Genomic DNA, 23,191 nt, shown 5'->3' with positions numbered 1-23,191 from the left:
TGCGACCGTATGTAGACTTCGACTGTGTGGGGTCTCTCACACCCATACTCTTGGGACAAAGGAACGACAACAAAGTAGTGCAAACAATCACAAGGGCATTTATTGCACCTTTCATAGATCAATGCCTATCCACAAAACATGCCGATGGGCGCGCGACAAATCTAGAAGTCTGACTCACCGCGACCGGAAGCGAGCGAATATGTTCGCCCCATGCTGGATCCCAACGCCTGGTCCTTCGCGTGTATGGTCACGCGAATCGTGGCGCGTTCGAAGGCGGCCACGCGAGGCGGTCTCGCAGAAGCATCGTCGGCGGCGCGCGGGATGTCCACGCCGTTCGCCGACGCGCCGGGGAAGAGACAGCCCGTCCTCCCCTGCGCCCCCAATTAACCCTGCCGTGAGGCGGCGTTAGCAACGCAACACTCGCGCCATCTCTCGCACTGCGCCCCAACCACATCGACCGCCGTGGGCATCACGCAGGCCACGCGGCGAAGCCGGATTACAGGAGACGCGCCATGCGGGAAAAACATATCAGGGGACGCGCGAGAGTCGCGCATCCCCACAACTGAAAGTCACTCACCTTCTTCTTAAGACCTGTGAAGCGGCCCGTCGAAGCAACCACCTCGTAAAGCGCTCCGATCGTGTCCCAAACGACCATGAGCAATGTGTCGTCCTTGTAGTATGGAGGGCTATACAGTCCAATAAATTCCTCTTCAACATCGAGCGAATCATTTTCAACCCAGCACAAGCACAATGTGAACTGCTCGTCACCTGCCAAATACGTTGTACCGCCAGCAATGGTGACAAAAAAACGGACTGTTTCTAACTTCTTGGCCTGTGCTGCCTAAGGATAACAGAAGCTGACGGCTAGGAAAAGGAGCGAACTTAGCCCTGCCCCCGACTTCGGAAGCTCCTGCTGTCAAGTCCACACCGTTAACGAAATATTTGCCGATAAGTTTTCTCATTCTTTGTCTTCACTGTGAGTTGTTTATCTCTCCCCCCTCTCTCTCTCTTTCTCCCACCCACCGATGCTACCCTGTATCCTCCCCTGGTACACATTCACAAAAGCACCGCCCTTATTTGAAGAGCACCTTATGGAGTCGCTGGGCGTGTTAGATGCGAAATATGTTCCTTCCAAGAAACAAAAAACAGCACTGAAGACGTGACATGAAGAAGGTGACGTACATACGACAGTGCTGAAGTAACAACCAAGTGTTTATTGAGCTGGAAGGAATATACAGTCGAGTCTCGTAAAAAGCGTCAAAAAGAGGAAAGAGTACACGGAGTGATTCTGGGGAATTCACGCTGATAGGAACTCGATTTCTTTCTATAGAAGTGACGTAGACTGATAACTTACGCATGCGTCACGGATATATTGAATGATAAAAGCTTCAGAACGCAACTTTGCGCGCTCATAGCGAATTTTAGCCTAGCGTTGCCGTTCTGTCGACACTAGCGGGTCCCGAGGGGGAGCCCCCCCTCCTCCTCCCTCTCAGGTGAATGATAAAAGCTTCAGAACGCAACTTTGGGCGCTCATAGCGAATTTTAGCGTAGCGTAGCCGTTCTGTCGACACTAGCGGGTCCAGAGTGGGAGCCCCCTCCTCCTCCCTCTCCCACTTGCCTTTATTCCGCCTCTACCAACACATTAGATACTTCTGTAACAAAGGCAAGTCTGCGTAAGTTACGTGCACCGTGGCCACGTGTTCCACCATGTCTTCCATTTGTCAGTGTTTCTCTTGCGCTACCTACACCAAATCTTCGATTCAAATTTCGCGCAATGCTCCTATCCCAGCGGTATATTTCGTTTATATTCCTATGGTGGCGTGTGGTCATGAAGTGTCTTCCGTGTAAACGTTATCGCTTTAGAACTTTAAAAAAAGTGGAAACGTCGTCACATCGTTCGTTAAAGTGCCCAGCTGGTGCGCATATGTCCTCTCCGCAGCACCCCGGACAGCTTTCAGAGTAATGGAAAGCAATGGGACGCAGCATCATAACGAGCCCCTCCCCCGTCCACTCCCCCTCTAAAAACAAAGGCAATGAACTACTCTCCATTGGACCATGTCATTTTTGCTGCAATTAAATACTTCAGAAGTAATATGAAGCCTTATATTTTCATTAAACACTTTCCAACTTCATAATAATTCGTGGTTTTAAGTGTGCAAAAACTTTTGCATGGCCTCCGAGATAACAGCGTTCTGCGATTGCATGCGTTGTCAATTGCAACGACGGCTGCAACAGCCGTCGCGCGGAAGTTTTCTTATGCGCGAAAGTTCCGCACCGTATCAAAAGCATGCAAAAGAGCTTAGAGAAAGGAAAATTTATTTTCTTTGTCATACGAAAAATAAGCATTGATGACGTCATGACTGCCATAAGTAATTTTAAAATATGGCAGCATTGACGTCATAATTTTGTTTGAAGTATGCAAAAGTATCGCCTTTGAGATCCGGATATAATATTCTGCAGGGACCGTTGCCAGGGGTGCGATGTGGACACCACTTATTTTCTTGGACGCCGATCCTGACCGGCCGCTTGCTTGCGCCATCGACGGCCGGTTTCTCGTCTGGCTAGTGTGGCTCCGGCTCGGGGAGTAGACAACGGCAAACCTTGATTGCCTGCATGTATTCAAAAACAAATACAAAAGAGCGAAACAAGCGTTCCCTCCTCACCACCGCTGCATTGGCTGCATCTTGAGGGACGCGCAGAGATCTGCTGCTTTGTGTTTGTGTGTTTATTGCGGGAAGCGTACACAGAAGTGCTTCCAGCCTGCCGACACAGCACGGTGATGTGGAGCCTATGCCGAGATCGGACCGAGGCGTGCCATGGCTAGCGGCGAGACCGCCGCCGCACCCTTCGGCTTTATCGCGCTCGGGGTCGACCGTGCTCGAGACAGCAACAAGGCCTAGGCCTAATCAGACCGTCGGTGCGACTTCGAACCCGCGGCTGCGACCTCGAGGCCGTCATGGAGCAGCCGCCGAGCTTCTGACTCCTGCGACATGTTTTCTGTCCGGGACGCGGACTCCAACTTGGATTTAGACGGCCAGGAGATCGCGTCCAAGTGGAAGGGTCTGCTGGTGGCAGCGCTCAAGAAGGTGAGCGCAGTGGCTGCTGCGAGAAACCACCAGAACAGCTGTGCGTGCGGCTCGGCGTCCCCGCATGGTCCCCGCGCCTGCACCCGCGGTCACTGCGCTGCTCGCGCGCGCCACGGACCAGCTGCGCGTTCGCGAGCAGGGCTCAACGGGCGCGGCGCAAAGAACGGCCAAGTGCACTGCACCGCGAGCTCACGCGGGGCGCAACCTTGTTTGGCACCCCTGTCCGGTCCGAGCACGCGCGGCGCAAACTGTGCGCTACATCGCGCCTGACAACACCGTCGGCACCAGCAGAACCCGTTTTTTTTTTTTTTTTCTCCCTGACAAAAAAACGGCTGGTGGGCTTTTATCTAAGCTCCGCTCGCGCGTCCATCCTAGGCGGCAAACGGTCACACCTCATGTGTGTTATTTGAGATAAGTTTTCGTCACACGGCGTTTGCTTGATTGAGCTTCTTTCTTTGCTCGCAGAAGGGTTTCAGTGTCTTCATTTCTTGCGTCGCACGGTGTAGCAATTGCGCGGGCACCGAAGTGTTATCGCAGCCCGTTGGCGATGCATTTAGGCCTCGTACCTTATCAGAATTCTATCTGCAAGTATCCATGAGCGCAAATGCAACCTTTAGGATTGCACATGCTAAGACGAACTTTCCTTTAAAGGTTTGAAGCAATAGCCGTGTAAATGCACTTGACATACTTCGGATGTCATGATGTGATTTCGTTTAGAAAGGTGTTCTACGGTTTATTTAATGCTCTGGTTTTGATATGCAGTGCATTCAAGAAGAAAAAAATCATTTTTTCTCGTATACTAGTAAGCTTCTCTAGTATTACGATTTCTGATCATCACGAGTCGTAAACTTTCTATTCTTAGACCATGATATACTGAATTTCTTCTTTACGTCAGATGAGCACCATATGTAAACAGCAGTGTAAGTTGTTACCATGCTGCCGAGAATATCTTGCCATTGTTTCGTGTTTCAACCTCCTAGCACAGCGCCGCATTCCCTTAGCTTGCAAGGAAAAACAACGTTTGCACATGATGCATCAATGCGAAGTGGCCGAGCTTGAAACTGAACAACCCCAATTACAGATGTCTATCCAATTTCTGAAAGCCATCTCGTCCTTTGCTCGCAAATGTTGACGTCACTTTGTGGTTATGATCACTGCCTGCATCCTGGTAAAAGTAGAGAGAAAAGAAATAACGCCTTCATCCTGGATGCACAGTTACCTGCTCATGTGGAGGTATGTAAGCAGGGTAGGGAAGCCCTTTCATTGATCATGGAATGAACAGTACTGGTTGATGCTTCCAGGTCAGCATGCATATGTTGTTCAGTTCGTACAGGCCATCTCAGGTGCATGTGCACTCTGCAGTCGCGCAGACAAGTTAAATTTACGAGCGCTGTGACCACAGGTGCATTGGTGGGCATGGCAACTATACAAGCATTAATGTGACAACCTGCTTTGTTTACACTCTGTGGAAAGACAGCTGCTTTAAAGTAGTTCAGCTTATGGTGGTCGCCGTCAGTCCCGTTTCATACTGCTGGTATTAGTGCCATAATACTCGACAAACACTGAAGGCAAGGAAAATGAACATTTTTTTAACCATACAATTTACAGCTAAGGTTTGAATTTGTAATTTTTCTATTAATAAATGGACTAAAACGGAAGAAAAGACATTTTGCCACTGGTGAAAGCACATCCATGGTGGGGTTCAGCTCCCACCATTGGCAAAAACGTTTTGTTTGCTTTAGAAAGTCTAATGGCTGCAGGAGCGTTGCATACTTTCAAAGCAAGGCAATACCTTCAAGCAAAATGCTGCCAAAAGTCTTCATGCCAATTGCATACACTGCTGCAGGGATGTTTACTTTTTTTTTTTTTTTTGCTGATGATAGTACATTTGGCACATCCAATTAATGGTGCTTAGCCTTCGGAACTCATATTGTGCCTATTGAAAATTGTGCCACTGTGTGTTCATTCGAGTGCCACATTTGCATATGCATGCTACTCTTTTAAAGCCCTCCCCCCTCACTAGGCACCACCTGAAGTTTCGGTTTACACTATACGTTTTAAAGGGTCATCCAAGGATCATTCTGCCACAAATAAAGTCCTAAGGAATTGTGAGGAGACAAGCTACCCTTCCTGCGTGAAGGCTCTCTCCTGTTGCCTACAGCCAGTGTCCAATAGTGATCTTCATCCCCTGCCTTCTCCCATTATTTGTTTATTTATTTATTGATACTGCAATCTTGGTATCCGGATTATAGCAGGGTGAGAAAAAAGGAATTAAGCAGATTCACAAAAAATGGCAAAATGTAAGCAAAGGAAATAAGGGTGCAGGTTGAAGTTCTGCAGCCAGCATCAGGCATACATTTGAACGAGATATCAAACAGTAAAAAAATAAAATACACAATAGATGTTGATACTCCATGTTTGAGTAAAGGGGCCTTCTCTCCTTTGTCACAGCCCTAGTGTCCATAGAGTTTCCGTACAAAAAATTACTAAAAGAACTTAATGCCTTGGGGTTTAGAGTGGGGACCTTGTGAAACTTTCGTGGCTGTAATTTTGGGGTGGGCGGCACCCTGATGACAATGTGTCAACTCTGAAGGCAGACTGCAGCCACAAGGAATGCATTGTGGCCGATATCGCATGCTGCAATATTGATGCACTGACACTGGGCAATTCCTACGTTAAAATTATGGCCGAAATGTGTTTCATGCCATGCAGGACACTCACGTGCACAGCTTCTCAACTATTTATGGTGTCGAGATGTGGCAGCATGCTTGCATGCACGTCTTGGCTTGTCTGCTTGTTTCATTTCGTTGCTATCTCGTAGCAGTGAATGGCAGTCGAGGGGGATTTTCAGTGCATTTTGTGTCTGAGAGCATGGTAAATGTCACTCACTTATGGGAGGCAAAATGCACAAGGTGACACAGTGTGTTCTTGTATATGCCGTAGACTTATGATTACATGAACACTGATAAATTCTAGATAAAATGAATTACTTTGAATACTTTGGTTGGTGCACTGAGCTTTCAATGCATTCTGTGCAGCTAAATGAGTGTTTTTGGTTATTCTCAACTGTCAGGTTTTGCGAAACAGAGAAATGCAGTTGTTTGAAGAAGTATGTTCATAAGCTACAATTAGGTAAAGCATACTCTGATACTGAATCTGCCGTGTGTGTTTATGAGGTGCCACTGGTACACCATGTGCTTTCATGTATCTGTTATAGTCGAGCATCATTGGGAGAGTTAAACAGCATTTCTATTACTGGTATTTCTAAAACCAATTTTTCGTGTGCTGCGCCGCTGTGTAGTCTTCCGGCGCCTTCAACCACGGACACCGTGTTGCAGCTCATATTGCACGTGACTGTACATGTTTACAGCTGTACATTGTCATGTTGAAAGCGTTTAGCAAGTAAGGTGTCGCAAAAATGGGGGAAGGTAACAGCATAAACTTCGGGGGATGCGAGGATAAAAATGGTAGTGGTTTGAACAACTGGGATGCGAGACCTGTTGTGAATGGCTGGTGCACCAAGGTGCATACATAGTGGATGTGTGGTGAAGGCCTCTGCAGAATTCATAGCAGTTGGCAATCTATGGGCTGTGGCGAAGGTGATGTTCAGGAAAGCTAGCATAATGTTGGAGCTGATATGGTGCTCATACTACCAGCATGCTAGGACAGGTCTTTACACACAGTAACACTTTAGCGTTTGTATGATTGAGCTAGTGTGAGAGACCTGCTATTACATATGCAAAGGAACATGAAGCGCTGTAGGAAAATGTGGCTACATGAAGTGCTGTAGGAAAACGTGGTTTTATACCTTTTGGAATTAAGTGTAGTTGTCAAAAATACTGCCCAGGTTATCGGCCTCACTGTACGTCCTGTGTTTCACTGCTGCCTTCTTCGAAACATAGCTAACCATCTAGGCACATTCTGCACCTTGATAAATAAGGCAATCATTGAGAAGCAGGCTGATGGTAATGGAGGTTTGCAGTGGTCATTTATTGATATACTGAGAACAATAGCAGACTGCAGGCACATCCTTGATACCCTGATGTTACTGGGACGGAGTTGCTTAGGTACTTAATTTTGTGAGTAGTTCTGGACAAATCCTTCATCTATACTAGAATGTTAGGGTGCAAGTATGAAGAGCTTTATCAGTGATCAACACGGAACCTTGTTGAAAGCCTTAGTCATATGTAGAGAAATGTTATATTCCTATCAATTAAGTTGTACGTCACAAAGACAGATTGCCAGCTACGTCTTGCATGAAAAATATCTTTTGACATTCATGCTGCAAAGTTGGAAGTAAAAGATTGAAGTCCAAGGAAATCCATATTTAAATACTGTGTTTTATGTTTAATTTCTTTTTTAAGTTTTGAATTTAATTGCTACTTGGGATAAAGGTTCAATGTTGTGATTTATACAGGAAAGACCATTTATACTCGAAGTTTAATTCTCTCAAGGTATAGTTTTCCCCATATGTTAATATAAAAGGCAGTATGTAAGGCGGCATATAAAAGGCAGCAGTTATGCAGTGAAAACAGCGGCAAATGTGGAATATTGTGAGGTAATATTTTTGGCATTTCTAGTGTTGACTACTATCCAAAATTTGTTTGGATTATTGATTAGCAAGTTTTTGTGGGGAAAGGAGCACATTGCATTATGCAATACGTCCACATTGGCATTTTCACTTTTGCATCACTTCTTAGCATCTCCTAACCAAGTTGTGTTGAAATTTTAGTGAACCACACTTTGTGCTCATGAGAAGGGAAGCCAATGTTAGAAACACTGTTGTTAGCCTGAATTGATCGTCTAATTGGTAGACCCTTTTTGCTGCTGCACAAAACAAATGACACAAGAGCACAGAAAGGCATACATCGGTACCTGTTTGTTAGCTTGTTTACTTTATATTGAAACCATTTGGCAATAGCAAAAATGGTAATAAAGGTTTGTTTTGGACAAGGAAAATGAATTGATAAGGGCTGTGTTATAGTTGGTGTAGCCTCCTTTATGCATAAACACATGATTTATTTTCTATGTCTCGTGTTTCAGTGGGAAAAAAGAAAAAAGAAGTATGATTGATTTATGATAAAGCTTAGATTACCCCCATTTTTTAAACTACGATGCTTTGATAATTATACAAAGATATATGATTCCTTTGATCTTGAATTAATGCAAGTTGACTAATTTTGAGGGCGCTATTGTTATAATGTTTATTACTTGAATTGGTATCGATGGTGTGCTGCATAGAGGAGTTGACTACATGCTAACAACTTTATTTCAGTAATAGTAAGAACTATGTTTATGAATAGGTGATATGGTTTTCAAGATCTGTAATGCTTCATGGAACTTGTGTGATGACGATCTTTATGTTTGATCATCTGTGTGATGATGATGACCTTGCATGTTTCATCAGCAACCAACAAATGTCTGTTGCATTGCATAAGCATACACAAGGTTGCCTTACGAGCAGGCCAAGCAGGGAACTCCTAAGCAACTGTCCATAAAGTGACACCATTCTAACATCTAGTGCAGGACTTTTTTATATCAGTGAGCACTTGTTGACATTAATATTACTTTCTTCTGCTCATTGTGTTATGCGGTCATCATCAGTGACTGAAAATGGCACTTAAAGGGATACTGACATAATGTTTTCTCTAGTCTCTCTCTCTCTATCTCTCTCTCTCTCTTTATAAGTGAAGGTCCAGTACTTGTAAACTCCAAAAAAAAATACTTTGAAGCCCCACATACCCTATATAATTTAAAAATTTGGAGGATGCTTAAGTTTGTTTTTTGAGAGCGGAACGCGATAGCATTCAAAGATCCCCAACTGCTTTTTAAGCTTCCTGGCAACTGCAGCTTCTGCAACCATACTGTTTACTGGGTAGCATTGGCAGTGAACGCTAGGCGCTAAGGCAAGCTTTCTGGTACAAGCACGGCGTCTTGTGTGGGCCAATCCCGGAAGTAGTTCACAGCCACGCCATAAGAATTGCAGCATTTTCAGGTTTCTTTTATTGTTTCGCGCATTTAATATTTCAGTCTGAGAAGATTTAACATAAAAGGCATGCACTGTTGATGTTTTGTTTCATAACATTTGTTTGTGGACTGTCATTGTCAAAATTTCGAGGAATAACTTTGTCAAGAATATAAGACAAGGTATGAGCAACTTTAGGGATAAAATGGTGCGGCAGTATAGCCTGTATACACCGCAGGTCAAATAGCAAGGCATGCCATATACATATACATAAATATATATGGGAATTTTCGCTCATGGATTCACCGAGCGCTGACGTTGACACCGGATTTTCTGTGACGTGGGGCCCTTATTGCTCTCGTGTTAATATAAGAACTTTTCTACAGGCAGTATAGGTTTCGTTTCTACCGTGTTGTGTTGTCATGATGCACAATGTGGTCAAGTGAGAGCAGGACATTGTGATGTTTTAACATGTGCTCTGACTCGCTCACTTGACCGCTATGCTGCTACATCGGCCCTCACTATTGAGTAGCAAGCAGCATACGAGGCGACCGAGCAATTGTCGAGACATCGCGATGTTCTGGTCCCAAGTGACCACACAGTATCCTCCTGGGAAACAAAAACAAAAGTGGCTGTCGAAAAGATATCATGTTTAATTATTTAGTGCTTTGACACTTGTCACAATTTTTTTTTCTAAAGTTTAGAAGTCTAGGACCATCATTTAACAAAAAGAAGTTATTTATAATTGAAAATATCATGTCAGTACTTCTTTAACGCAAGTCCACCCTCCTACTGGGTTCTTTTTGGTTTAACAAGTGTCCTGCTCAATACAAACAGCAGTGTCCACTGAGCTGACATTCTGGAAGATGATCAGTTGGCAATCTGGCCTATGTACCCGGTGTTGCCCAGTATGCATAATGATTCTTTATCGTTATCTGCTTAACCGGGGAACGTGTCTTTAGATGCCCGCATTTTTTAACTTGATAATGGGAGCTGTGTCTAAGGGCTCACTGCATATTGTTTGGTGCCGAAAATTCTGTCTGTGCATTGTAATGATGTTGATAATTTAAACTAGGAAAATGTAATAAATTTTCACAGAAACTTCAAGCTAGCCCAGATTTCTTCTCTGGCTATGCACCTTGTCAGGCTGGTTAAATTTTTTTTTTACTCGTTGCATAGACAAGTATTACATTATCTCCTGATGGAGAAAAACATGCAGAATTCCAGATGTTTGTATTATATGAGCATTACTGAGCATTGGATGTTATTGCATGCGTAAGTGACAAACATATGAATGAAGCCAAACTATGGTGGCCTCATGCATGGCTTAGAGAGTGTGGGCGTGTTACATCATTGAACATGTTTTGCGTTGCGCTATAAATGTGTCCTTTGCTTGTCTCTGCATACAGTTAAACTCCATCCACTAATTTAGCAATGGCGCTTTCACTGAGCAATCGTGGAGAGCCGCGAGAATGCACAAAAATGCTGCGCCATCCATTTTCACTGCTCACAGCATTGCACATAAGTGAAGCAGGGTGCTATTGCACTGCCACCAGTTCCCATGAGCAGCACTTGGTACTAGAGGGATGGGAAGCTGTGAAACAGTTGTTGGTTCTAGTAACGTCGGCATGAACCGGGACTTGACTAGTCTTGCATATGTGAGAGGAGCACGAGATCACATGGAGGTAAGAATGAAGCTGCAGCTCTGTAGCCTCTGAATGTTCTTGTACTTTGGGCAGCGTGTCCCTGTTGACTTGGAGGCACTGTCTCTGCTGGAAAGGACAAGCTACGTGTGAGATTGTGCACTGGGAACTGCCGGACCTGTGGAGCCTCTGCTTTTATTACCGTCAGGTGGGGTTTTGGAGAAAAATGTACCTTGGGCCTCGGAGAGAAGGTCAGGCATGTCTTGGTAGTGCGGGAGGAAGTGGTGAGGCCAGACAGTCTGCTGAGGTGGTGTCGCGCTCTGGTGATGCTAGAGAATGCGATTACGGTCGTATTGAACAGGTGAATTTTCACTGGAAAATTCCACATTCTCATAGAAAAACAGTCATGGCATACTTATTCTCCTGGGTAATAGTTGTGGAAAAGGCAGCACAACAGGGGCAGTAATAGATGGCAAACCGGCTCCCAGTCTGTTGTGGGGATTGTTGTATGCCAGGGGACTCCCAGAGATCTCGTATCGGGAAGTAGTTGCATGAGAACACACAGCTGTGTTAGTTTGGCCATCATTGTCCTTGGCATTGCCACACATATTGATGGTGTGTTCCATTTATTGTGTCAACTTTCATATTTTTGGTCAACGTGTGTGCACCTACACCCTGCCCTCTTCTGTGGCTCATGTTAACCACGTACCAGCTGCAAGTTTCTCAAATGAAGCCATCGAGAAAACATTTAGTGAGAGATGAAGGACTGAAGTACCTGTCACTTGCTCACACCCATATCGGCAGCCGGCCACTGCTAGCTTGTGCGTCTATGCATTGTCTACACTGCATTGCAGTTGGTAAATGTGTTGTGTCCCCAATTCAGGTTCAGTGCCAGGTGCATCCCACGCTGACTGCCACTGAGGAGGCCCTGCAATATGTCGAGGGCCTGGTTCTGCGGCTGCTGTGGACGCTGTGCGGAGGCCGACCGCACTCGGTGCAGGACGTGGAGGACCGTGTGCGCCGCCTGTTCCCAAACCCCATCGACCTGTGGGCCATCCGGGATGCCCAGGCGGCCCTGGAGCGTGGCCGTCGGCGCTCCTCCCTGGTGCTGCCGCTTGACAAGATACACCCTCTCCTGAACAAGGTAGGCTCAGCTGAGGCTCTTCATGCAAGTGTGCAGCTGCGTCAGAAACGCTGTTTTTGTACTTGTCTCCCATACTTGTAGCTCCTACTTGAATATCGCAGTTTGTAGGCCAGTGGCCAACTCCACTCAGAAACTGCAACTTCTGATACTGCACGCATGTCAATCATGTGCCTGTACTTGCCAGCACTGGTACTAGAAAAATGCGGTGCTGCCTCCCTCATAGGGGCAATGGCTGCGTTCAGTCTGAAAGCACAATATTCCTGACCCCGATGCTGCTTCTGCTTCTCGTACAATGCCCAGTCTGCGTCCTTCCTTGTGAGGCATTTTGTGCTGTTTGAAACTGGTGCAGGTACTGGGCTACCGGCTGGACCTACAAGTAAGCCAGTACATGGTGGCTGTGCTGGAGTACATTGCAGCTGACATCCTCAAGCTGACTGGCAACTACGTCAAGAACATCCGTCATGTGGAGATCACGTGCCAAGACTGCAGGGTCGCCATGTGCGCTGACAAGGTGTCGTGTCTTTGTTTCCTCTGTCTTTTTAACTTATGCTTGAAATGCAATCTGTCCCCGCATCATTCTACTGGAGAAACCGGCTTTCGTGCAACCTTGACAAGGACTTGGTGCACCCTGGTCTATTTATGCGGAAGCGAACGCGGCATTAGCTCATCATTTAGGAAGGTAATTGCACAACTTTGCCTTGATAGCTCCACAAGGAGCAGAGTTGCATTTTGCAGTGAAATGACTAGCAAATCTGAATTATTAACTTTAAAAACGCTTGTTGTGTTCTTTGTGGAAATTTTCTGTTTGTTCAACAAGATTTTAGGTGCACTGCCTTTTATGGGAATCCAAAGGGGAATTACAATTTGTTGTCACCTGTTACGAGATTTGACTGTACCTTAAGATTTTTTTTTTTTTTTTTACAAGAAAGTAATGTTTTCTGTGCTTAGGTAAAATCTGGCAGTGGTTGACTGGTACACCGGCTTCGATATCATGCCCTCTATTAACATGATTACATTCTGGTAGCTCGACTAATTCATCTTCTCGAGAGTGGTGCACTGTACTGAAATGCGAAAGCTTACAACTGTCATTGTGATTGACAGTTATCAGAATGCCAGATGAGGATATTGCATTCTTAACCCTTTGATTGGGAATTCTTTTGGCCAAATGTAATATTTCCCGTAGGTAAGCATGCATTGTTTATTCATAAATACAGATGGGCTGCATAGATACCTACAATAAGAATTAAAGAAGTATATTCTACACTGGAATCGATATGTTCCGAGTCGGCACTTGGGCAGTAGTCCGCATCAAAGGGATCACCACTCGACTCGCATGCAGATGAGCAATCAGTGCCAGCGTCAATGGCATAATCGCTATTGCGCACGCAAGAGAGCTCTACAGTTGTGCGCTCTTCAAAAAAATCGAGCGACTCAGGAACTTGCTGTGTAATCTTTTCTTCCATTGCCAACAGGGGGCAATCACTTTTTGTGAATCTCAAGAAAAAAAACGCAGGCACGGCAGCGTTGTTTGTAGTACCAGTGCCCGCCTGTGAACAGATGTAATCGAACCCTTGTGAACAATAAACGAGCAAGCATCTAGCAGTTATCCTTTGAGAGATTAGAAACCAGATGGACATCAATTTTTGCGAGCATGACAAATGGAAACAGCCCGCGAGACAAAATCAAAACTAACTGCCGTGCGCACGCACGGATGTACAAGCAGTCACCGATGCGCCAGCGTAAACGTGTCGTGGAACTAAAACCAAGAGACTATGGAGTGAGACAAAAATTTATTGTATCCACACAGGGTGGCAGCACTTGCCGGGCAGTGAAGAGTTGAAAAATTGGTGCGTTTTTCAAACATACAGACGGTGTCAAATATACGGCATCAGCCATTTGGGACTTGTTCGCGGCACTGTATATTTACATCTTTGACCCTCAAAGGGCTACAGTTATGTATTTTTTCTGTTTGTATCCTGACTGTGCCGTCTACTGTGCATGCATGTCCAGGTGCTCATGGACATGTTCCATGGTGAAGACCTTGCAGCAGCCGAGGAAGAGTCCCTGGGCAGCCGGCCACCATCCTCGTACGACGAGGAGGTCAAGGACCTCATTGCTGAGGAGAGGCAGCACATACGGGAACTCAACATGATCATCAAGGTTTTCCGAGAGCCCCTCGACAGGCTCTTCCCAGGGAGCAAGGTGTGCCACCTTTGAACTGTCGAATGGGTTGTCCTGACCCCCTGCCACCCTGCCATACTTATCGTAAAAGTTGAGCCCGGTTTCCTCTTGTAAACTGTTTCTAACAGAAAAGTTCCCCTGCAGAAGTATAGGCGTTCGGAGCACATCAGTGGAGCAATAAACGAGCTGTCATGTGTAGTTGAATCTTTGGAAATTTTAATGTGCAGCTTGAGGATGTTTCTGTCAAATATTGATGTAGTTGGGACACCCCCACAACATGTGTTTAGCTGCCAATCAAGTGCCTCTGTGGCACATTGAGCAAGCAACCATTGTAGCAGCAGCAGCATTGACCTGCGGTCACTTTGCTTCACCATCTGTTTCCGTACTGGAGTTTTCCGTTCCCTTGCTGTTGTAGCCCACGGCATTGCGGTAAGAGATTTATTATCATTTCCTTTTTTGTCTGGGAACAGAGCCATAGTGTCATCTCCAATAAAATGCTTGAACGGAAGACATGCACTAGCCATTGTCAGTAAAATGCAAAGTGGGTTCAAAAGCTTCGAAAACAATATGCTGTGATTATTAGTAAGTTAAGTGTGTCACATACTTGTGTTCTCTTCTTGGATCTGCATTAATTCTGTGCAGCAATAGGAGATTTATCAGCATCGACAAAGCCCCTATATTGCAATCCAGTGGTTTACTTAGGCCTAGCTTGACAACTGCTGTTATTCTTGAACATTACTTTTGCCACTGTTGCGCCTTTGTTTCATCTGGATGCCCTCTCTGAGTGGTGTAATCTGTAGGAGTCATCGGGGTGGTGTTCACTTAGAATTAATGGTTACTCTATATGTGATGTTTGATACCCAGAGCACTAGCGGCATTTACAATCGCAGGCAAAACAAGTCTGCATGGAAGTGTAAAACTTTGCTGCTTGTAGAAAGTGATGTGAAAATTTACTGCCTAATTCAAGGATTTCAGGTTTCCTAGCATAACAGTGTAGGGGTACATTTCCTGGTGACAAACAACAAAAGCTGTACAAAAATATTCAGTTCCGTTAAATTGTGTATCATATTTATGAGATTCAGTGTGGTTGACTTCAGTGAGTCAGTTCGGGAAGTCTGAACAACATTCAAAGCTAAATCCAGGACAGTCGCTGTGCTGTTTATCATTTCTGTGTTTGTTGAACAGCCATAGCAGTGCCATAGACAGTGGTACCAGATTTGGACTAATTTTTGAGTGGAACTTAGTGGAACTAGTCGGCTGCGCATCACGCTGTTCAACACTTTCAACTGCAGCCGCGACATTTGGCTCTCTAGCCTGATCGAATAGAACCGCACTTAGGGCTACAGTTTGGTAGCCAGCATAATAGTACAGACGCATTTTCCTTTTCGCGTTCTTAGCACTTTCTTGTTTCCATATTGCAATTTCTTCTAGTCTTGTTTAAATATTTGTGTTTCAGAATCAGCTTGTTGATAATAGTTGGTGTTGTTTAGGAATCTGTTAGTGGACTTCTTTTAAACATAAATAGGGAGACAGCTTGCTGTACCTGAGGTTCTCTTTTTTTTTTTTTCCTCCTTCCTCTTGCTGCTGCTTCTTTTTCCTTTTTTTTTCTTTCTTCTTTAAATTTGTGTCTCAAACTCTTCTCCTGTGTTGTTGCTGTTTGTGTCTTTCCTCAGGATCTGGACGTCATCTTTGGCAATGTCATGGAGGTGTACGAATTCAGTGTCTCCCTCCTTGGCTCCTTCGAAGATGTTGTAGAAATTACAGACGAGAATCAGAGTCCTGCCATCGGTTCCTGCTTCTATGAAATGGCTGAGGTATGAAGGCCGCCTTTTTATTTATTTCTCTTAATGGGCTGTCGCACCAGAATGAACTGCAAACACAAACATACTAAAAGGCACATTTTTCACATCTGCCAGCATGTGTATCTGATTAGTTCACAGATGCTCACAGATGTTCACAGTGCTTGCTTGTGCCAAGATTACACATTGTAGATTCCAGTTTGTATTTCATTTCTGTGCAGTGGTAGTATATGTAACAGTTGTGTATTTTGCCCGAGTGATGATTTGGAATATAATTTTGTAAATTGCTCTTCTGTATACCCCCGTCTCATTGCAGTATGACGAGTTTGATGTCTATGATGACTACGCACAAACCGTGGTCCCCAGAAGCTGTCGCGACATGTTGGCCGAGCTGCTACAGAAACCTGATGTGGCCAGCTCCCTACAGGTGGGTCGGTTCAAGCTACTCTTGCTGGGGCATGCGCCGTGCTTTACAGGGCATATAAGCACCATTGCTGGTGGGTCACTTCGGAGTGTGCAATGGGCAGGCGCCGCTTGCCCATTCTTGTCGCTGCACAATGATGCTGAAGCTTTAGTATGCCCTAAAGCCCCTCCATACACATTTCCGCCGACCAGGCTAAGTACCGCCAACATGCCCTCCTCCTCCACGCTCCTCTCCCACTCACCCCCTTAGCTTCCGGCGTCAAGCGGAACTTGCGTAGCTGCAGCTTCCTGTTTCGAGTGGAAGTGCCGCTTTGTTTTTTAGCGTTGTTTACTTTCGCGTCGCTGGAGAGGCTTTAATTGCATGAGCTGCGGTTGAAACTGTGAGTGCGATTCCATCCAAGAACCGGCGCGTACTGTAACCAGTGATCTGCTTGTGTTCGCTGCTTCGCATCAACCTGCGACGGGTTGTGGCACGAGCGACAACGTACAGTGGAATGTAGTGCCTGGGCGCTTGGAGACCACTGCCGTTTTTCGTGCATTTGGAAACCAGCGACCGCGAACTACTACTTCAGCGGAATACAACAGCTTGTCCCCTTTGCATTCTTCTTGTGGTGACTGCCACAGCTCTGCTAAGCATGCGCGGGCGTCTCATCATCGTCTAACAGCAGTCAAAGCGGAAATTCCCGCAGCGCAACTCCAGGAAGCGCAAATGCCGGAACCGGAAATACCAGAACCAGATTTGGTGTGAGGGGAAAAGGCGGCGCACAACAAAGGTTGTCGCTACTTAAGAAAGCAGCGGTGGCGCGTGGATGGAGGGGCTTTAGTAAAGCCTTCTTGGCATGGGAAGCATGTGGGAAGCCAGGCAGTGCCACAAACACACCACAAGGTGTCGCATGGTCGTGAACGACCTGTCCCTGACCACTCTCATGCTGTTGACAGGAGTGCTGGATTTGGACTGAGCACTGTGGCTGGTTGCTAATGGTTCGCCATGATGAACAGTGTGTTGAGAAAGACTATAGGAGTGTGCCAAATGGCAGCGGAGGCCACAGACCACCTGCACACGTGAATAATGGGGCATTTATGAAAATGAGGAACGCTGGCAACGTCGGGCTAATTACTATTTTTATGTAAATGATGCATGAGTGGCCAGCTGTCCATTGTTGAAGCGGAAGCTTGCAGCTTTGTCAAGCTGCCTATTTGTTCGGCAGCTTTTGCTGCATCCTTTGGCCATCATGTACATGTGATGGGAAATAAAATTACCATATTTACTTGATTCTAACACGCCCTCGATTGTAACGTGCACCCATCTTTCGCAACCAAAAAAGAAAAAACATTCTATCGATTGTAACGCGCACCCGTTTGCCGTGACCTAAAAAAAGAAAACTCCTTTACAGTACCACACACCTCATTCTTTCATACATAAAGGCAACTTTCTCTCATTTGGGAAAAACAAAAATTTACTTCCAATGCACTATAGTTGCGATAAATAAAAAAAGTCACCGTTTCACCCGAAAGGAAAAGTAAACGGGGCACTGTCACAGTGTCCCTGTTGGTGCTTATGGCTACCATACGTTATCAGTGGACGTATTCTGCGACGGCCACTTCGTCGATACTATCACCTTCGCGTGACGTAGTGGTCAACCAGCCAATCAGTGCGTGCCTGATGGGGATACTGTCGCCAAAAGTCATTGTCGCAGACTCTTGTCTCCGTCACAGATCGTTTTCAAAATAGGGGTCGCGCCGCACGTAGCAGCCGCCGGTGTAGAACGCCTCTCCCGTTTGCGTCAGTCTCGCACGTAAGTTTCGGGAACTCGGAGCGCCCGTGATGCGGCCCAATTTCCATCCATCGCCGCACACGTGATCGCTTTCCTTTTAATTGCGGCATCATGTTGAACTCGGCACGTCTTTGCAGTCGGCACTTCCATGCTGATGGAGCAAATGCAGAAAACGGGAAGACGGACGGTGCACTAACTTAAGCCAAAGGAAGCATTTCCTAAGCACCCGTACTGCAGCATACGGCGAAAGCTATCTCGAAGGGCGTACGAAGCGGCGATTTTGAAATGCCGATGGCGATATGGTAATCAAGATTTCGGGTCGTACTTGATTCTAATGTGCACACAATTTATGGGCCCATTTTTGAGGAAAAAAAGTGCGCGTTAGCTTCGATTAAATACGGTATTATTATTAGTTAGGGTATAAAAATGACATCACAACAGGCTGTTTCTTCTTTGTGTCTCTCTTTTGCCGCACTTATCATAATTATGTGTGCTTGGAGTGTCCTTCTGCATGCTTTGCCTTGAAATATTTGTTTGTTGTGCACGTGAATGGGTAATGCTAATAGGATAGGTCTGTTATAGCATCCGTGATTTCATTACCTTGAAAGTTGCATTGTTGTACTACTCTTTTAGGGATTCCTTGCACACGGTTTCATACACCTGTGAAACCCACACGGATGTTTCAGGTGATTTATGTTGCTCTTTCTTTGCTTCCTTTCTTTGCTTCCAAGACTGCTGGACATGGCTTTCTGCTAGCAGTGAAGTATGTGCTGCCAAGGTTGCTTGTGGGTCCTGTGGCCCACTGCTTTCAGTATTTCGAAGCCATCAAGGTGAGTGCTGCGACTCCACTTTTGCATCAGTGCGTCATTTCTCTGCACCCGTTTTTTTTACTAGTCGTATGCACACATTTGAAACGTTGAGTATTCAGTTCAAATGGGTTAGTATTCGGTTCGATTAGAAAGGCTCTTTTTCTATTCAAGATACTAAAATCCACCACTACTCCCGCAGTACCGCCGCAGTGCCGTCGCGTTATGCGGCAAAGTGTACAGATTGTACATTAGCCAAGCGGTGAAACATATCAAAAGTAAACAGGGCACTGTAACGGTGCCATTGTTGGGTACCGTACGTTATCAGTGGACGTATTCTGCGATGACCACTTCGTCGATACTATCACCTTCGCATAACGTAGTGCTCAACCAGCCAATGAATGCGTGCCTGACGGTGATACTGTCGCCAAAAGTCATTGTCCCGGAATACGTCCCCAGCTCAAGTACCCACATTGTACTGCCTCTTGCATCTGGACAACACCAGCCGCCAGGTGGAAACCTCTCTGTCTGCTACTAATCTGGCTATATGCTTAAATACAGTTTCGAAACTACAAATTTAACCAAGTAGCAAACTTGGAAATGTTTTTAGACCCTTGCTCTAAAGTACTTGTGCATCAACAGGATGCTTCAATGGCAAACTGGGTTAAAAACCTGGCTTTGGAAGGAGTAAGGAAAATTTCAACACCAAGGAACCCAGAGGCCAGTCAAAGCACAGACATATATGCCTAGTAGGGGTGTGCAAATATTTGAAATTTCTGAATAACGAATTGAATACTGTCCCATTCTATTCATTCTTCGAATCGAATAATCGCTATCTGGAAATGCGAATATTTTTTTAGTGTTTCAAAACATCAATTGCAGCCAACTAAACAAAAAATTTGAGCAAAAGTATGGCAAGTTTTCACCCCCACGGGCATAGTATAGGCATAAAACATGAACTTGCATAGTGTATCAGGCTACGTTGCCTATGTAGCCAAGCTTTAAAGGCTGTACAGTGGTAAAAAAGATCAAATTGTTGGATTTTACTTGCCAAAACCAAGATACAATGATGAGGCACATCGTAGTGGGGACTCCTTGACCACCTGGCTTTCTTTAATGTGCACTTAATGCATGAGTGCTTTTGCATTTCACTCCCATCGAAGTGATGCCGCCACGTGCGAGATTCGATCCTGCTACCTTGTACTTAGCAGCGCAATGCTAAGCTAAAACCACTCGGCAACTACAACAGGTCTCTGTACAATGATAATTCATGCTCTCTGAAGAGCCCTGTGCACGTGAAGAAACTTGTTTGCTCCTGATGCTCTGTGTTTTTTATAAACGCTTCAGAGTGTACTATGTCATGACAGAAACTTGCAAACTTTAAATATGCTGGCATCTGAACATCGTCTTATCTTAATTGTGATTATGGCTATTCATTATTCGAAAATTATTTGATAGTCTATTCAATTCTGGTACTTCTTAATTCGTATTCAATTGGGTCTCGAAAATCGTTGTTCGCACACCCCTAATGCATAGCATTGCAGTCAGGGCCGGTATCATGTAGCAATTTCTTCTGTTTCTAAGCCACTCGTATCATCCACTGTTGATGGCCGGCTCATGCCATTGATGTGCGAGTCGAGTGCTGCTCTGGCCACTAAGTACAACGAAGGAATGACCTTGAGATAAAATTGTCGCTTTATCCCGTTCCTGTATATTGAAGAACATGTTGCAGTTTGGGAGAGTTGTAACATTGAGTGCAAAACAGTTTTGTGCATCTAACACAATGTTTATATCAAGTTGCCATTTATGCAGGGAAAAAACACGTTTATGTACTATAGCGAGTTTCACAATTGAGGGTGCTGAGGTAAAGGTGACTCACCAAACTGTAAACATTGGCAACCACAAGCAGACATACCACCAGTGTTACTTTGATTATGTTAAACCACATATTAAATTTATACCACTTATAACACAACTGCTTATAGTGTAGAACTGGCTTTAACGCGTTCTTTTCTGACTCCGGTTTACCCTTCTTTAGAACTCCGCATATATGCACACCGCTATTGGTGGATCCACACGACGGACGGCTCCGCGAAAATCTGTTCTGCGGATGTTTATTCCGCCGCCCGTCTGGATGCGAAGCGCATCCAGACGGGCGAAGTGACCAAACGGCCGCGCCGAAAAAATAAAGATGGCGGCACCGCCCAAAGTGACTGCCGTCCGCCTCGAACCTATCAAGTCGTCGTCGGCGTCCACTGTGTGGCCCGTTACTTTCAAACTGAGACTTGTCTTTGGTTTAAATTTGTGTCCAGAAGCTTCGACAGCAAAGTACTCATGATGAGTGGGCACTGTTTGCGAAAGCCATACTCAAATTCTCGGCGTGTAGGCTTAGAGTGGCTGTGTTGGCTGAACATGGCCTCGAAGATGTTGTGGCGGCCCGGGCGGATCTCAGTGGCCGTAAGTTACAAATCTTTGCTTGTTTCTACTCTAGATGGCGCCATCTGTAATAAAGACTGTCATACGTGTTTTTCACTCTGAATGAAGATGGAGATCAGAAGCAAACGACGTTGGCCACAATGGCTGTTGTTTTGTCCGAATTGGATGATGACGAGTACTTGTTTCATCGAAAGAGGTCTTGTTGGCAAAAGGACTATATCGCCAACAAGCATCTCGGTATACAAGACTACTTGTACCGAGAGCTGTTGGTCAGTGACATTGAGGAATACCGGAGGCTGCCTCGAGTGACAAGAGCAGTTTCTTCAGTTGCTGCCAAATCGTCTATTTCGCTCTCGTGTCGCGTAATCGGCGAGAGTCGTCCCACAGCGCGGGGAACTGCTCCACAAGAAGAAAGTTGCCTCGTCGCTCAAGTTCATTGCAGTCGCTCTTGTGCGAGTCGCACGTGCAAACAGGCACGAATAGTGTCAACAGCGATGAAGCTGCTTGAGAAAGATCCCGGAGCTGCGCTTGTTGCCAGACTGTAGAGCATGCTAGGCTAAATCCGCAGCATTCGATCCCCAGAATCCGGATGCGAAAAATAGCTCTGCATTTTCCGTCCATGGGGGTCGCGGACGGCATGAATCCGTGATGCATAGTCACATGATGCACCATCCGTCGCGGGAAAAAATGGAGTTAGTCCGTCGTGTGGATCCACCATATAGTGCGGCCTTACAAGACGAAATACCGCTTATAGTAATGCAGCTGCCAGAAAATGCCGCAGACAAGTGAGGCAGTGAGCTCTTTTTAATGTGGCGGAGCTCTCCAGATGAGGCTGGAGTGAAGAGAGTGCTCAAGGAGAATGCAGAGGAGGGGGAGGGGACTCTGGGCAAACAAACAAGGGGCAATAAAAATGCCGCCAGAGCAGACGCGGCAGAGCATTGTATGTATTCGCTCTGTAGGTTGCGTGGGTTGCCGCTTTTCAGTGATGCACGCTCCATCCCAAATGCACGCATATTGTTGCTTTTTGGCTGTTTATTTTGTTTGTGGAAAGTACAGTTTTTTGCAACTCTAGTCTCGGAGAAAATTTTCCCCAAATTTTGCTGTATGTTCCCCGACATTTAGCTGCCCAGCAGTTTCACCAGCTGGGCCTAGCAGCACTGCCTTGTTGGTAGCCAGCGACCAAAGTTGCAGTTACAGACCAGAGTCAACAGAACTCTTTGCTATGTCTGTGTAGCACTTGGAAAGCAGAGAAACTACCTTGACAATGAAAATAAGGGCACTGGTGGCAACTTGGATTGCAGTCGCCATGTTTTGACATCGCACGTGCAGATCAGTCTGAGAAATCAAATGAGGCACTGTGTGTATGGTGTACGAAATTTCGATCCCCGTTCTAGTACATCAGTTCTGTGGAGTCATTGGTGGTGCCACATTGAATTCCAAATAATTGAGCATTTCTGAAAAGTTAATTGGTGACTTACAATTCTCCTCTTTCTTTTTTTTATCTTATTTACATTGCTTCCTGTGAAGACCATCGGTGCTTAGACGTTTACCTTTCAAGTTTCATAAATTTCAAATGGATGGAAACATCCCGGTCGCATGCTTTGATTCTCTGATTCATTGATTCTACATGTTTTGCATGTGTGCAGCCATTGAAAAATAGTGTTTTGGTTATATTGTGGATATCCACGACTTCAGCGATTTGCGTTACAAGTGGTCTATGCTTAATTAGATTTTGTTTAGATAGTTCACTGTTGCTGTTGTAAACTGCCAGTTCACCCTAGAAATTTTTCTTCCTCTGAATCGCCCAACTATTTGATAAGGGTGTGTACTTTAACAATTACCAAATATGTCATCATCATCAGCCTGGTTACACTCACTGCAGGGCAAAGGCCTCTCCCATACTTCTATCCCAGACTACAACTATCCTATACAA

The 23,191-nt window shown here is 45.5% G+C and overlaps 1 protein-coding gene across 1 annotated transcript in view; it reads left to right on the top strand.

Moving 5' to 3' along the window:
- The first annotated feature begins 2,568 nt into the window (after positions 1-2,568).
- Sos (Son of sevenless guanine nucleotide exchange factor) overlaps positions 2,569-23,191 on the top strand; it is a 54,869-nt gene continuing 34,246 nt past the window's right edge. Inside the window, exons 1-7 of the mRNA XM_075699730.1 lie at positions 2,569-3,086; positions 11,578-11,838; positions 12,188-12,349; positions 13,849-14,040; positions 15,693-15,833; positions 16,135-16,245; positions 18,748-18,846. Of these exons, the coding sequence (XP_075555845.1) occupies positions 2,991-3,086; positions 11,578-11,838; positions 12,188-12,349; positions 13,849-14,040; positions 15,693-15,833; positions 16,135-16,245; positions 18,748-18,846 (1,062 nt within the window). The 5' untranslated portion in view covers positions 2,569-2,990. The remainder of the gene's footprint in view (positions 3,087-11,577; positions 11,839-12,187; positions 12,350-13,848; positions 14,041-15,692; positions 15,834-16,134; positions 16,246-18,747; positions 18,847-23,191) is intronic.

This window comes from Dermacentor variabilis, chromosome 7 (assembly GCF_050947875.1).
Source record: "Dermacentor variabilis isolate Ectoservices chromosome 7, ASM5094787v1, whole genome shotgun sequence".
In the NCBI taxonomy this organism is placed as follows: domain Eukaryota; kingdom Metazoa; phylum Arthropoda; class Arachnida; order Ixodida; family Ixodidae; genus Dermacentor; species Dermacentor variabilis.
Note: the sequence above shows the minus strand (reverse complement) of the source record. Positions and strands in the feature narration are given on the sequence as shown.